This window comes from Psittacula echo (assembly GCF_963264785.1).
Source record: "Psittacula echo genome assembly, chromosome: 5".
Classification (NCBI taxonomy): domain Eukaryota; kingdom Metazoa; phylum Chordata; class Aves; order Psittaciformes; family Psittacidae; genus Psittacula; species Psittacula echo.
Window position 1 is genome coordinate 77959222 of NC_137739.1, and position 16669 is coordinate 77975890.

General features: G+C 53.8%; 1 protein-coding gene across 3 annotated transcripts; it reads left to right on the forward strand.

Annotated features, from left to right (window-relative positions):
• Window positions 1–1817: 1817 nt before the first annotated feature.
• On the forward strand, window positions 1818–12044 carry FRMD6 (FERM domain containing 6; the record flags this gene model as incomplete). 3 transcript variants are annotated; one of them, XM_080618863.1, is made up of 13 exons in its annotated part: window positions 1818–1916; window positions 2674–2764; window positions 3030–3172; window positions 3862–3938; window positions 4609–4795; window positions 5965–6120; window positions 6922–6987; window positions 7084–7152; window positions 7337–7511; window positions 8399–8734; window positions 8850–8975; window positions 11549–11640; window positions 11760–12044. In XM_080618863.1, 13 exons carry the CDS (start codon window positions 1818–1820, stop codon window positions 12042–12044), a joined length of 1902 nt encoding a protein of 633 aa, XP_080474989.1. The 3 variants fall into 3 exon arrangements, with proteins under 3 accessions (XP_080474989.1, XP_080474990.1, XP_080474991.1); XM_080618864.1 differs by having other exon boundaries at window positions 3030–3145; XM_080618865.1 differs by having other exon boundaries at window positions 3030–3109.
• Between the last annotated feature and the right edge of the window lie 4625 nt (window positions 12045–16669).

Here is a 16669-nt window from a genome sequence, read left to right on the forward strand (position 1 = left end):
CCGGAGCACGGCTGCTTTGGGCCCTCCCTACCGTGGCCCATGCAGGTTGCTTCACGCCCAGCCCCGTGTCGGTGCACGAGAGCTTCTGGGCACCCAGCTGGGGTCAGGATGTTTGCCAAATACCTTCAGCCCCGTTTTGTTCACCGCTGTGATTTTTAATGAACCTGGAAACCGACCTGTCTGCTGCGCTGTTTGCTCCCAGTTGGGATCAGTCGTGCCTGGGCACAGCCACGATGAATGGATGCAACACACAAATGCTATGCATGGATGCAGTATGTGGCCACAATGCACAGATGCAATGCACCGCTGCAAGGCACAGCAACAACGCATGGATGCAGTGCATGGCCATGATGCGTGACCACAATGCATGAATGCAGTGCATGGCCATGATGCATTGTTGCATGAATGCAGTGTGTGGCCATGATGCATCGATGTAGCGCAGAGATGGACTACATGGCCACAGTGCATGGATGCAATACACATACATGATGCATGGTGCAATGCACAGCAGCAATGTGTAGGTGCAGTGCGTAGATGCAACATGTGGCCCTGATGCATGTCTGTGGTGCATGGATGCAGTGCACGGCCATCATGCATGGATGCAATGAGCAGATGCAATATATGACCACAAAGTGCAGACGCAATGCACAACTGTGAAGCATGGCCACTGCATGGATGCAGTGCAGGGCCACCATGCACAGATGCAATGCACAGATGCAATATATGGCCATGACACATGGGTGCAATGCACGGCTACTCTGCATAGCTGCGCAAGGCCTTGGTGGTGCAAACCCAGAGTGGCGCAGCAAGAGAGCATCACCTCTGGATTTCCCAACTTCTGCAAAACCCCAGTAACTACCAAACAAAAAGTCACCTCAGGGCACGTTTTTCCCTGCTGTACAAATATGCAAGTTAAACTGTTTTGGAAGCCAAAGGCATTTTCATTTAGACCAAAGCAAATATTTTGTGGAGAGGGAAACACTATACTGTCCTTGGTGCCAGCATAAATCTATGGGTTAGGAAAAGGGTGAACTAGTTTAGAGTTTAAAAATCCTTGCTCATGGTGTCATGTGTGTGTTTGTGTTCCTGGGAACAGTCGTGGGGCAAAAAGTGCTTAAGGAATATTTGCCCTTGAAAATAAGAATTGGCTGAGGTTAGTGCTAGGACAGATTCACCCCTCAGCCCTGGTACCGATTTAGGTGAACGTTGGGAAATGGCAAGAGACAGCGATTCCCATCTTCAAATTGCTGTTAGTGCTTGGGTTGTTCGATTTAACCCCCGTAAAGAGCTGGAGCTGGGGGGAATGATGCTGGAGGGGACACAGGGACCTGCTGTGAGACCCAGCAGCGGCCCCTTGCCTTTCTGCTGCCGGCAGCAAAACCTCCCTCGCCGCTGCGCTGCTCCTCCCCGGCAGAGCCGGGTTTGTTCCCAGCAGATAGACTTCTGGTTTTTATAATTATGCCAGGAAAGCTTTTTCTGAGGTTTTTCTGAATTTGAGCCGGGAGAATAAATCTGCTGGGTCAGGATTTTTGGGCTCGGCTGAGTTCCTGCACTGCCCTAACTGTGGCGCCAGGGTTGGCATACAGGGTGGCCGTGGTGGGGTGCGTGCAGAGGTTTTGGGGGACACTCCGATTCCAGAGGGTTATGATGATGGGTGGGAAGGGTGCCTGCCTCAGGATGTGGGAAGCTGGGGGTGCCATGCACAGAGCTCAGCCCCCCCGTCTCGCCTGCAGGGATGGCGCCCGCGGGGACCGAGGCCGCCCCGGCCCACTGGTGAGGTGCTCGCCGCCTGCCCCGAGCCCCGAGCCAGGACCACGATGAACAAACTGACCTTCCACAACAACAGAGTCATGCAGGACCGCCGCAGCGTTTGCATCTTCCTTCCCAACGACGACTCCCTCAACATCATCATCAATGTAAGGCAGCACAAGGACCAGGGTAACCCTGAGCACCGATGTTTTCATCACACCCGGGGGCTTGCAGCCGGGTGCATTTGCAAGCTCTGGTTTTGCTTCTGGTTTCAATTTGGAGCCTGCCTGATCTTGCCCTGCCAGAGAAATGCACACGAGTTATTCTCCCTGAAGGCTGTGGCTGTGTTTTATGCTCCTCTGCTTCTTCTCGACACGATGTGCTGCTGGCAGAGCTGTGATTTTGGGCGGGTGACCTGCTGCATGCCATCCCACTGGGCAGCATGATGCGGAGTGGGCAGTCTCTCCTCCCTCAGTCCTCACCCCACACATCCATGGTGGATGGCAGTTCAACCTCTCATACCCCAGTGAAGAAACAGAAGGGGTTTGGCTCTGATTTGGATGTAATATGAAATATGAAATTCCCAGGTTTAATTTTTTTTTAATTCACCACCACCAATATTCTACTTTCTGCTCCAAAGCCATCTCCCTGGTGCCAGACTGGTTGCAGTGAGGTCTCTACCAACGCCTGCTGCTCTCAGGCTGCCCCATGCATCTGCCCTGTGCATTCCATCACTGGGAGAGCTCTGGTCCTGCACCCCAGGATGGGACCCTGCTTTTGGGGACTTCCATGTTGGCCCCATGGAAAAATGAGCCCCACAGCCCAACCCGTCACCCCCGTGCTCCTGCTTGAGGATGCTGCGGTGGGTTTGGTGCCTGCCTGGCTCAGCCACGGATGCTGAAAGGATTGTGTGGGTTTTTGCAGGTGAAGATTTTGTGCCACGAATTGCTGGTGCAGGTGTGTGACCTCCTGAGGCTGAAGGACTGTCACCTCTTCGGGCTCAGCGTCATCCAGAGTAAGTCAGGGGCTTATGCCATGGGTTCGTGCCCACGGCCAGACCAGCCCAATGCCATCATGGCTCATCATGGCACGATGCCCCTGGGTAAGGGGTGCATGTTTGCCCAAACGTGAATGCAAATTTACCCAACCCTTTGGTGGCTTCTCATTAAGTGACAGGGAGGTTATGGACCCCCCACATCACCCACTGATGGGCTAGGGCAGGGCTTGGCGGGATGCAGGGAACACAGTGGGGATGCTGATGCCAGCTCTGTCCCACTCAGACAATGAGCACGTGTACATGGACCTGGCCCAGAAACTCTACAAGTACTGCCCTAAGGAGTGGAAGAAGGAGGCCAGCAAGGTCAGCGGTGAGGTCTTGCATGGAGAGCTGACGGCAGTAAGGCCACCTCTGTCCCCGTCGCAGGTCACTTCCAGGAGATGGGAATGCAGCCGAGGGGTGGGAGGGGGCACTTGGCTGTTAGTCTGCACGGGGTGGGGGGACTGGTGTGCAAAGTGAGTGAAACCCAGATGATGCTTGATGGCTGTCACTGCAAGTGCCACTGTGTGCCGCTGCTGGGGATGCGTCCTCCATGCTCCCCACCCTGGAGCTGTGAGTTTTTCCTCCCTTACTTCCTTACACTTCAGCAGGAATTCTAAGCTGTCCCTTCTTCCGGTTTCTAAAATCGAGTGTTTGGGCTTTTCCCCCCAAAGCACCTTTTAATTATTTCAAGGCAATGTGCTGATTGGGTTGGTGCGAAGGCTCCTGTGCTGGCACTGAGAATAGGGCTGGTGGGAGATGGGCTGGGAGGGGTGGAAGAGGGGCAGCAGCAGCAGCTGGGGGCTGCAGCCCCCCTGGGGGTCTCAAACCCAGCCTCCTGCTTCTTTAAATCCAAATCCCCTTTGTGCTTCAGCACACTGGGGTACAAAAATAGGTTTAAACTCTAACTCAGGAAAAGAGTACAAGCAGTGTTAGCAAGTGAACTCCTCCCTGTGGCTTTTTTGTGGAGGGCAAAGGAGTGGCCATGACGGACCTGGCCCCGGGCGAGCAGAGGAAAGGGGCTGGGGCACGATGCTGGGGTCTGCACAGGAGCCCTGAAAATCTCCTCCTTCCAGGGGATCGACCAGTTTGGCCCCCCGATGATCATCCACTTCCGAGTGCAGTACTACGTGGAAAACGGCAGGCTGATCAGGTAGGGTGCACCCACCCGTCCCACTGTGGCGGGCACCCCCCGGGGCTTGGTGGGCAGAGCTGCTGGGGGGGGGCACCCAGAGGTACCCCTGGCTCAGAGCCTCAGGATGCCACGGGATGCTGCTGGCATCCCAAAAGCTGGAGCTGTTTGTGGCAGGGTACTGAGCGGCTGCTCCTGCCACTTGCTCTGCAGGGGCACATGGGGACACTGCTCCCAGCCAGCCATGGTGGAGCCTTTTGAGGGGCTGGGGACATCGTACTTAGGGTTTTACCAGGGCTTAACCCAGGGCACAGCCTGATTTTAATTCACACGTGTGCCTGTGGCCAGGTGGCAGCTTCAGGTCCTGTCTTGGGGAAAAAACGATTTTCAGGGTCTTGGGCACTTGGGGACACAGTGGCATCTGCAGCCCCGTGGGGATGCTTTTGGAGAGGCTATTTACCTGCAGGAGGGACTGGCTGGAAATTTGAGCACAGCAAAGTAGCTGTGATTTTGCACCACCTAATGGGATCCGGCTTTAATGAATGAGGGAAAGGGAGCAGCCAGTCCTGCTCCCTCTGTAAGATCTTCCCACCGGGAGGAGGGTGCCAGAGTTGTCTCTCACCTCCTGGTCTTGGTCATGAGTGAGTGTCCTGCTGGCTCCCCTCTCCTCTATTGTCTGCTGTCCCCACAGTGATCGGACCGCACGCTACTACTACTACTGGCACCTGCGGAAGCAAGTGCTGCACTCACAGTGTGTGCTGCGCGAGGAAGCCTATTTCCTCCTCACTGCCTTCGCCCTCCAAGCTGACCTGGGTGACTTCAAGCGCAACAAGCACTGCGGGAAGTACTTCGAGCCCGAAGCCTATTTCCCTGCCTGGGTAAGTGAGCTGTGGTGGGATCCCCACTCTGAGCTCATGTGAATCCCCATGAGGCTGCTGATGCTGGGCTGCTCAGAGGCTTCCCAGGCAGCCAGCGTTCCTGCTGGCTCCCTATCTCTGGCTTAGTTCCGGTTATTAATAACCTGTGACAACTGCGGGGCTGCAAATAGCCGTGGGCAGGGAGGGTTGGGGTTGGTGTGGTGGCTTGGGCAGCTCATTCCGCTGCTGGGGATTTCCCTGTGCACTGCAGGGATGCTCACAAGGGCTTCCCTGTGTGCTGTGTGCCAGCATGGCATCATCCCACCATCACCAGGGACAGCCCTTTAGGAACTGGTGTCCTTCATTGCAGCAGCCATGGTGGAGGCAGCTCTCAGGGTAGTCCTGGAGGGAAACTGAGGCAGAGCACAGGGTGACAGGCAGCCTCACATTACCTCCGACCATCAGGCAGAGCTGGGTGCTGGGGCAATGCCATCCCAATGATTTGCACAGACGAGGAGTAGAGAGCGGTCCTGTATGGCACAGTAATGGCAGACAGCTTGCATCTGGGACCTCACAGCAAGGACACGGTGCCAGCCTCTGGGTACCCAAAACCAAGTCTGTTTATTACCAGACAGGTAAATACTAGTTAGAGAGGAGTGATGAAGAGCTTCACAGCTGTGTGGGATGTGCCCTGGGACCCCAAACAGCTGAACCTCCTCTGTGGTTCCCTACAGCCAGGGCTACATGCAGATGCTGGCAAGGGGAAGGTTCATAAAGTCCTAGCCACCACTGCTCACTTTTATGTGATTTCTGGGTTTTGCCTCCAAATCTGCCAGCTTCTCTCTCTTTTGCACGTGTCAGTGAGGAGTGATGGCCCCAGGGCTATGTTCCCATGGGGAACATGCACTATGTCCATGCATGGCAATCCCTGCCCTGGAATGGGTGTCACCAGTGGCGTGGGCTCCACGGGCCAGGCACACTGAGAAATACGCATTTCTCAGTGGGAACTCCTGTTGACAAGAGGTTGTTGGCTGCTGTATCTGTTTTATTTTTGCTTGCAGGTCTCTATAATGAAGCGCATTGCTCCACTTTCCCTTTTCCCTTGAAATCGCTGCTGTCCAGGAGTGCTGGGGCTGGCATCCAGCCCCAGCCAGCTCTCCTGGAACAAGCTTCTTTTCTCCTCCAAACAGGTGGTTGCAAAGAGGGGCAAGGACTATATCCTGAAGCACGTCCCAAACATGCACAAAGATCAGTTTGCTCTGACAGCCTCCGAAGCGCACCTCAAGTACATCAAGGAGGCTGTCCGGCTGGACGATGTGGCTGTGCACTACTACAGGTTGTACAAGGTGAGCCCTGGCCCTGAGCTCAGGCTGGGGATTGGGTTCGGGGCTGCTTTTTACTGAAAGGAGCAACTTGCCAAGCAACTTCTAAGGTATTTTGGGAAGAGCTGCATTTGAGTTGGGACTTGCTGGCTGGAGCAGGGCAGTCTCAAGGGCAGTGCTTTGCTCCCAGAGGCAGGGAGATGCAGCTTTATATAGTCCTGCCATTTTCTACCAGTTATGGAGAGGCCAGAGGTGGCCAGGGTGTGGGGAAGCAGCTCTGGGGTTTCTGGGATCTTATTTTTCGGTATCCTCTCCTTAAGAAATACATGCTGGGGTTTTCTCCTGGGAACAGAGTTATTTGTTTGCTGGGTGCTGGGAGCTAGTGCTTCACAAACCATTCTATAGCATCCTTAAGTTAAGCAGAAGAACCCTCCAGGAGAGCACAGCGTGCTGGTGTAGGAGCACATCGGACTCAAGCATAAAAGTGCCCCAGCTCTGTTTCTGAAGGTCCTTTGAAGCTTTCTGAGGTGAAACTGCTTTTCCAGAGCCTTAAGATGGAGTGGCAGCTCCTGGCGGTTGAGACTGGGAACTTGTGAGAGGATGTGACGAGGCAGTGTGTGTGCATCATTAATTAAACAGTTGGGCTTGGTGATCTTAAAGGTCTATCCCGGCCTAAGTGATTCTATTATTAGTGTGGCACCTACCACATATGGCTGTTGCTGCTGGATGAGAGGTAGGGGGATTACAGGAGGATACCTTGGTTGGAGAGGGCGGAGCAGATTTCTCCACTTCATGCTGCAAATCATGTATTTTTAATTCCTTTAGGATAAAAGGGAGGTTGAGGCCTCCCTGACGCTGGGGCTGACGACGCGGGGCATCCAGATCTTCCAGGTAGGCAGCTGAGGAAGGGCAATGACGTGGCCCCCTCCCTGCATGGGCAACCCCTGCCAGCATCCTCAGCTGGGCCCGCCTCTTCTCTTGTTGCAGAACTTGGATGAAGAAAAGCAGCTGCTCTATGACTTCCCCTGGACAAATGTGGGAAAACTGGTGTTCGTGGTGAGTGCCACCATCCCCAGGCAGAGCATCTCTGCCTGTGTTGCTCCTGGCTCTGATTTGGGCACGGGCTGTTGTTACACAACACCTCAAGCAGGATGATTGCAGTGCAGGTGAAGGGGTTGATAGGTGGGCTGCAGCAGGAGTATCTGCCTCTCTGGGCTGACGTCCTCCCTCTCCCACACAGGGCAAGAAGTTTGAGATCCTGCCGGATGGGCTGCCCTCGGCCAGGAAGCTCATCTACTACACGGGCTGCCCGCTGCGCTCCCGCCACCTCCTGCAGCTGCTCAGCAGCAGCCACCGGCTCTACATGAACCTGCAGCCCGTGCTGCGCCAGGTCCGCAAGCTGGAGGAGAATGAGGGTAGGTGCCCCTGGGGTGTGAATCCCACCAGCACCAGGCTCCTGCCTGTATGAGGTCCTTGTGCCAGCCCCACGGCTGGGAACAGGTCAGGGGGTGGCTGTCCCCACGTTGTCCCCCTCAACTGTGCATCAGCCCGCCCTGGCCCTGACCAACCTCTCCTGGATGTCTGAGTGCCCAAAAACCCTCAGGCATTGCTGTGGTCCCTGATGGCCCAGTTCCTTCCAATGCCTCAATGCAGCGCTTCCCAGTGCCCCATGTCTCATCTCCAAGCTCAGAAATCCCTTGAGCATGCATAAGATCTTCTTCCTCTTCCTCCTTTTTCCAACCCTCATCTTCCTCTTCCCCTCTTCCTCTTCTTCCTTCTCCTTGTTCTCATCTTGCGTCTCCTTGTCCTCACCTTCTTCCTCCTCATCTTCATCCTCATTTTCCTCTTTTTTCTCCACGTGCTCCTCATTTTCTTCCTCCTCCTTTTCTTCCTCTTCCTGTCCTCTTCTTCTTCCTTCTCCTTGTCCTCATCTTGCTTCTCCTTGTCCCCATTTTGCTTCTCCTTGTCCCCCTCATCTTCTTCCTTGTCCCCCGCATCTTCTTCCTTGTCCTTGTCCTCCTCACCTTCTTCCTCCTCATCTTCATCCTCATTTTCCTCTTTTTTCTCCACCTCCTCTTCTTCCTCTTCCTCCTTCTCTTGTTGCTCTTTCTCCTCCTCCTACTTTGAAGCGCAGAGCACAGCAAGTTTGAGGCTGCCCACCATCCCCACCATCCCCACGTGCCACCAGGACAGGGCTGGCCACCCTTCTGGGCTTGGGTGACTGTGCCCTTAGGGACCAGGGTGCTCCAGGGGGTTGTGGTGCAGGCTGCCATGTGCTGACAGCGTGTCACTGGTCTCGCAGAGAAGAAGCAGTACCGTGAGTCGTACATCAGCGACACCCTTGACCTGGACATGGAGCAGCTGGAGAAGCGCTCGCGGGCCAGTGGCAGCAGCGCCGGCAGCGTGCGGCACAAGCGCCTGTCCCGGCACTCCACTGCCAGCCACAGCAGCTCCCACACCTCAGGCATTGAGACCGACCCCAAACCCAGGGAGATGGGGCCCGAGGATGGCTTCTCGGGCGCTGGTGTCCACCGCAAGCTGAAGACCTGCAGCTCCATGACCAGCCATGGCAGCTCCCACACCTCTGGGGTGGAGAGCGGTGGGAAGGACCGGCTGGAGGAGGACTCCCAGGATGATGGTGAGACACCAGCTGAGTGTGGGCTTTCCAGCTTGGGTCTCACCAGGTAACTGGGGTTGGAGGGTGCTCGGGAGGTGCACAGCAGTGACTTGTCCCATCTTGTCCTTGCCTGCAGAAATCGAGATGCTGGTGGATGACCCCCGGGAGCTGGAGCAGGCTGGTGAGATGGAGGTGAGCCCTGACATGTGCGTCTACATCACGGAGGACATGCTGCTGTCACGCAAGTTCAATGGGCACTCAGGTAAGGCGATGTCCGCTTTTATTTCCAAATCTCCAATGCAAGTCACACCTTCGGTGTTCAGCAGAGCAAATGAGCCCGCGCCATCCTTTTGGGACACCTGGAAAAGCCATTTTCCGCTCGGGTTGAAGGAGAGATGGGGTAAACTTGGTGAAACTACAAAAAGAAGGGGTTTCCTGGGAAAGGTGCAGGTTTGACTCGGAGCAGGACTGATGCTCTGTGCTGCCTCCCCGTGGCACAGGGGTGTGTGCCCAGGCTCGATGGGTTATTTGGAGATGGCAGGAGCTGCCCACAGATGATGGACGTAATTTCATTGATGTTCCTGATCACTGACCCCCACTCTCGTTTTTATGACAACTCTTCACTTGTTCCCATGAGCATGTGCACTGTTATAGAATCATAGAATCATAGAATAGTTAGGGTTGGAAAGGACCTTAAGATCATCTAGTTCCAACCCCCCTACCATGGGCAGGGACACCCCACACTAAACCATGTCACCCAAGGCCCTGTGCAACCTGACCTTGAACACCACCAGGGATGGAGCATTCACAACCTCACCGGGCAGCCCATTCCAGTGCCTCACCACCCTCACAGTAAAGAATTTCTTCCTTATATCCAATCTAAACTTCCCCTGTTTAAGTTTGAACCCATTACCCCTTGTCCTGTCACTACAGTCCCTGATGAAGAGTCCCTCTCTGGCATCCTTATAGGCCCCCTTCAGATACTGGAAGGCTGCTATGAGGTCTCCACGCAGCCTTCTCTTCTGCAGGCTGAACAGCCCCAACTTTCTCAGCCTATCTTCATACGGGAGGTGCTCCAGTCCCCTGATCATCCTCGTGGCCCTCCTCTGGACTTGTTCCAACAGTTCCATGTCCTTTTTATGTTGAGGACACCAGAACTGCACACAAGACTCCAAGTGAGGTCTCACGAGAGCAGAGTAGAGGGGCAGGATCACCTCCTTCGACCTGCTGGTCACACTCCTCTTGATGCAGCCCAGGATACGGTTGGCTTTCTGGGCTGTGAGCACACACTGAAGCTGGCTCATGTTCATTTTCTCATCGACCAACACCCCCAAGTCCTTCTCTGCAGGGCTGCTCTGAATCTCTTCTCTGCCCAACCTGTAGCCGTGCCTGGGATTGCTCCGACCCAGGTGTAGGACCTTGCACTTGGCATGGTTAAACTTCATAAGGTTGGCATCAGCCCACCTCACAAGCGTGTCAAGGTCCCTCTGGATGGCATCCCTTCCCTCCGGCGTATCAGCCCAACCACACAGCTTGGTGTCATCGGCAAACTTGCTGAGGGCACACTCAATCCCGCTGTCCATGTCACCGAGGAAGATGTTGAACAAGACCGGTCCCAACACCGATCCCTGAGGGACACCACTTGTTACTGGTCTCCAGCCGGACATCGAGCCATTGACCACAGCTCTTTGCGTGCGGCCATCCAGCCAGTTCTTTATCCACCGAGTGGTCCACCCATCAAATTGATGTCTCTCCAATTTAGAGACAAGGATGTCATGTGGGACAGTGTCGAATGCTTTGCACAAGTCCAGGTAGATGACATCAACTGCTCTGCCCCTGTCCATCAGTTCCATAGCCCCATCATAGAAGGCCACCAAATTGGTCAGGCAGGATTTCCCCTTAGTGAAGCCATGCTGGCTGTCACCAACCACCTCCTTGTTTTTCATGTGCCTTAGCATGCCTTCCAGGAGAATCTGCTCCAAGAGTTTGCCAGGCACAGAGGTGAGACTGACTGCTCTGTAATTCCCCGGGTCATCCATTTTCCCCTTCTTGAAAATGGGGGTTGTATTTCCCTTTTTCCAGTCATCGGGAACTTCACCTGACTGCCATGATTTTTCAAATATGATGGCCAGTGGCTTAGGAACTTCATTCGCCAGCTCCTTCAGGACCCACAGATGGATTTCATCAGGTCCCATGGACTTGTGTACGTACAGGTTCTTAAGATGGTCTCAAACCAGATCCTCTCCTACAGTGGGCCAAAGTTCTTCATTCTCACATTTCCTGCATCTGCCTTCCAAGACTTGGGTGGTGCAGTCAGGGTGGTGCCAGTGAAGACTGAGGCAAAGAAGTCATTAAGAATCTGAGCCTTCTCCAAGTCCAGGGTAGCCAGTTCTCCCGATAGCTTCTGGAGAGGGCCCACGTTGTCCTTAGTCTATCTTGTATTGGCAATGTACCTATAGAATCCCTTCCTGTTATCTTTCACATCCCTCCTGTTATCTTTCAGATCCCTGCATTATCACAAGTGTGAGCCTGGTTTTTCCAGAGCTGTGCCTAGAGAGTTGCCTGTATTTCCAGTTCTGTGCTGGGAGCTACTGGGAGGTCTCTGGGGTGCCAAGCTTCCTGGGGACAGCTTTGTATGCCATTTTCTTGCAAATTTGGGATGCTTTATAGATAACATTGGATACAAGTGGAGCTGTTGGGGTGAAGGCTTCCTGTGAAGCTGAGGGTGCTTTTGCCACAAAGCAAGGGCCAGCCTGCAGGGGCAGCAGGCATGGATTCCAAGAGAACTGAGAAGCCTTGAAATAACCATCACATCCTCCTCTCCCCTCTGTGCAGGGCTTATTGTGAAAGAGATCAGCTCCTCCACCTCCAGCTCCTCGGAAACAGTGGTGAAGCTGCGGGGACAGAGCACTGACTCCTTACCCCAGGTACGTGGTGCTGGTGAGGCTTTGAGGAGAACTGAAGCCCTGCTGGCACTGGGGTCTTGGGCTTCCCTGACCACCTTGGCTCCCCATGGGGTTCTGAGCTTTCTTTCTGCTTTGCCCAGACAACGTGCAGGAAACCGAAGACATCAACGGACCGGCACAGCCTGAGCCTGGATGACATTCGGCTCTACCAGAAGGACTTCTTACAACTGGCCAACCTCTGCCAGGACACAGCCCAGAGCTACACCTTTGGCTGTGCCCACGGGCTGGAGGAGGAAGGGCTCTACTGCAACGGCTGCTTGGCTCAGCAGTGCATCAACATCCAGGAGACCTTCCCTGTCAAAAGAACCAGCAAATACTTCTCATTGGATCTCACCCATGATGAAGTCCCTGAGTTCGTCGTCTGAGCACCACAGGGGGCAGGACCAGCTGCCCTCCCCCTAGGGGGAGGCTGGGGCTCCCTGCCCTGCATCGGGGCTGTCAGTGTCTCCTTTCCCCCACCCCACACCTCTCCCTGCAAACCGAGGCCGTGGAAACTCGGGGAATCACCCCAACAGTGGGCGGGATGGAATCCCCGGGCATGGCAGAGTCCCACCGGTGGTCCCCCAGCATCCTTTCTCCTCCGGATGAGTTTGTGTCAAACACAAGTTGTTTTATTTCGACTGGGAGAAGCACGACTTGTTTGAGCTCGCAGAAGCCAGCCCGTGTTTTCTCACTGCCTTGTGGCGAGGTGGCCTCTTTTCCTCCTTGCCCCCATCCTCAGTGCTGCCGGTGGCTCTGGCAGTGGCTTGGTGGCAGCTGCTGCTGGAAAGGAAGTGCCAGACTGTTGTGTTCAAGTCAAGCCAAAGAAATGTAAATACCCTAAAGGCCAGTATAGGGAGGGAGAATTGAGCAATAACCAGCTGGGGATTGATGAACCGTGGAGGAAGGCATGGCCAGCGGCATCAACCAGAGCATCAGCACAGTTCTTCCAAAACCACGTGCTGGAGGTGAGGCCAGAGCGGTCCCAGCAGGGTGGCTGGCAGCTCTCAAAGCCATTTGCAGCTTCATTTTTGTTCTTCTTTTCTCTGAGAAAAAAACCCCAAAACCCCAAACCACCCACCCAAGAAAGCCAAAAGCAAAGGAGGATGGAAAAAAAAACAGGTCACCTGTAAGGATATTGCAATAATGCATCCCAGACTTTGAATATATAGAGATTACATATATAAATATATCAAGGTATGTATGTTTATATATGTCTGGATCTTATAGACCCATTTGCATTTTACTTCTGCCCTAAAATACCTTTTATACAAAGGATCTGCCTCTCTTCTTTAATGAACCATATAAATAATCATATTTTTTTCTAAGCACTAAGTGAGAAAATAACTTTTGTCTTGAGAAGAATATGTATGCAACCGCGTTGTAATTGTGGCTCTTCCTGGTGCAGTCTCTGTTGTATTTTACCAAGGCTTTTCATGCGTCTTTAAGTTTCTTACAGTTCAAATAGTTCTGCTAAAGGATGGTGGTGATGTGCTAGAAAAACTCAAAGGTGGCTTCCAAGTGTGTCCCAGAGAAGCCAGCCTGCCCAGATGTAATATTTACCATCGGTACTGAAGGGTGAAGCATTACAGCAGCTAAAACTCACAGCACAATGCCTTTTTAGTCGATATTTTTAATTAGAGTTTAGTGATTGACAGCCAAAGTTTTGCCATATTTTGATATACCACCTTTTTTTAACTGGAAACTTTTCTTAAAAGAAAAAGATACTATTTTATAAGTAAGCACAACCTTATTTTTATAAAAAATGTTGGGGGAGAGAGCCAAGAAGGGAGAACTGATACCAAAAGAAACGGAGCGTGGCTGTTGGCACAGTGCAAACCCCCTCAGTGTTACTGTGATGCGGGAGCTGGTAGGGGAGAGCTTCGGGCGCTGCTGTGGCCCTGTGCTATGGGAACATGGCATGGGCGCAGCGTGTCCCGACCCCAGCGCTTGATCTCACCCAGCACAAGGGATATGATTGGAAATGATAGACAGCCAAATGCTGGCAGAGCAAGCAGGAAGATGGTAGGCCCAAAAGCTGGTTTTTGTCCCCCCTAAAGCTGCCCAGGGCAACTGGAGGATGCTGCATAGGGGGCTCGGGGCTATGTGCTCCCTTCTAGTTTTGGGGGGACCCCGGAAAACACCCCAAAAGCCTCCTTTGTGGATACCACATCTCAGAGTGGAATGCTTGCTCTTGGTAGCAGGAGCCCCACTCCAGGCCCTTGTCCACAGCCGGGTTTGTGGTTGCCGGGTGGTGTGTGTCTGCCCTGCATGGGCTGGTATGGTCAGGAAAATATCCTAAATTTATCCCCAGCCTCTTCTTTTCCCCTTTACCAGCCCCTGTGAGGCAGTGGGGCTGCAGCACCCAGCTGGGGCGTCCTGCTGGCACCCTTCCATCCAGTCTGGGATGCCCTCCATGGGACACTCACCCACTGCTCTGCAGAAACACATAGCTGGAGGGACAAAAAGGGTGAATCGTGTAAAGAAATGCCCAATGATGTTCAGAAAGCATTGGGGGGGGGGGCGGGGAGGGAGCAGCTTAATCAGGACTTCTTCATTTCTTCTCCTGCCCCATTATCTCATAGCTGAACCTGGAAGAAAGCAGGGTTTGGGGTGCTAAGGAGGGCAGCAATGGAGCTCACCCCTGGGCAAATGGGAGTGGGGCTGTGCCAGGGAGCAGTGGGGGGGACACAGAGGTGCCATTATTCTGCAGGTGGCCAGGGTGTCTGCAGGGTCCTGCTGGGAATGGGGGGTGGCAGTGCCTGACTGCCCTTAGTGCCGCTGCCCCTGCAGTAATGAGCTATCTGTCTGCACGAATGAAATAGTCCTTTCTGTGAAAGGATCTTCCTGTCAGGGCGATGGGAGAGCCAGTGACTGTGTTGCGAAAGGGAAACACAGGGAAAGCTATACAAAAACCCCGCAGAAAAACTGTTTTGTACCAATGAAGTTTGTTGTGTGCCTTTTGCGGTACGGCTGGAAACGACAATAAAGTGACAGTTGTTTGCATTACTTTGACTGTTGGGGATTTAAAATGCTGCCAGGCTGGAGTGATGAAACAACGGGTTAGTTTAACAAGTGTGGTAGATTTATTGTGCTCTCCAGCATCACCTGGCTCTGGAGAACAGGTAAAGGCAGCAGCCTCTGGTGGGGGAATTGATGGGCTGATCCTTTCCATCCTCATTTTTGGTGATTTCTAGGAAAGGGAGGACCAGTTCTCATCTGTCTCCAGGCCCCCCCAGCCCTGGTCCTCCCCAGCCCAGCCTGCTGGGGCTTGGCTCCCCACCCCAGGCAGTAGGAGACATAGTAGTTACCAGTGTGATGAGGGAGGTAGTCCTCTGCCTACTGCGCTCCTCTCTTTAATCCCCCTTTTTCCCTCCTCGTCTGCTTGGAGCAGGCTCTGCTTAGGGAGGATGGGATGGGTGTTTGGGAGCAGCACTCAGGTGAGTTTCCACAAGGGAGGAAGCTTCACCATGTTAAAGATGTGACTGTGACCAGGATCCTGCCCAAGAGCCCAGGATGGCATCTGGCCTCAGGCCGAGCATGGGGATGCTGTCAGAGCTTCCACCTCCTCTTGAGGCACCTGGTGGGATTTCCCAAGGCCCCAAGCTCCGTGAGTGCCTGGACAGGGAAGACTTCATTTTCTCTTTCCTGAGTTGACGTTTTTGGGTGAAGCGTGTGGATTCTCCAGTGTCCGATAGAGGGTTTGTGCTGCAGCCTTCCCCCTCCAACATGCAGGGCCACCTTCCCATCTCCCATGCCACCAGTGCTAATTAAGCTCCTCACAACATAACTAGCCAGGTCTTTTCTTCTTCATGTTGCCAGGTTTGCTGGTCCTGGCACCTACTTCCTCCAGCCAAGGAAAGCTGTTGTATAAGGTACTAATAGAATCATAGAATAGTTAGGGCTGGAAAGGACCTTTCCACATCCTCTTTCCCAGTTTTCTGAGCATCCCTTTATCCTCAGCACATTGATCCCCTCACACCCAGCCCATTCCTAATTGCTGAGATGCAAGTGGTAGAAAAGATAAAGGCTGTCTGATGTGAGGAGTTCACTGCTACTAGGAGCAAAATCCTGATTTCCTGCAGAGGATGAAGATCCTGTTCTCCCTTGGGGAAGCAGCATCAGTAAAGGTTCCTGGCTGGTTTCTCCAAGCATGCTGCAGATCTGGATGCGACCCTGTGCCTGGGGGCTACCAGCATCCCCAGGAGCCTGGGCACCTCTGGGACCTGCACTGGAACCTGCCTGCCTTTGCCATCCATCCTTCCTCCAAGCACCCTGGGAGAGGTATGGGGATGGAGATGTGGGGCTGTGCACCTCTGGTGTGGGGTATACACATGGCACCCTTCCCCTGGCACCCTCAGCATCAATGGTGGAGCAGTGGAGCATCCTGTGCCTATTCTTTGAGCTCCAAAAATAACTGCATGTTACCAGTGATTTCCCTTTGTCCTCTAAAACCAGCCCTCGTCCTCAGTAAGGCAGGTGCTGACCGTGGGGTGGCCACGGGTCTTGGTGCCCAATTGTTGATAACACCAGACGTTGTTGGGGCAGCTGATTGCCTCACGCAGGAGGGAGGAGTACAAGGGAGCAAGTGACTTCTGGGATGGGGACTGCATTGTCTGCTACTAAGTATAGCCTCTTTCATCCTTGGCCTATAAAACCCCTCAATTTTCCTAAAACCAGATGTTGAATGTTATTTTGCATGAGCCAGCCCTGCCGCCCAGGAGGGAGGGAGGGGAGGGGGCTCTCTCTTCCCCATAGACTGTCTTTAGCAAAGGCTAGTACCCTCAGCTAGGCCTTAAATGAATTCTCCTCCAGCATTTGATGGCTTGGCCTCCATTGCTCCTCCTTCATCTCACCAAGGGACAGGTCCCCAGGGGCGAAAGGTCCTCCAGTTCCCATCCCAGCAGCGTGTCCCCAGGCAGCCTTGCACCCACGCTGGCCTTTTCCCTTGGATGCTCCCTGGTGTTGGCAACCCTTGTGCTGCTCTGCCTTAACCGTTTCACGAGTTTAA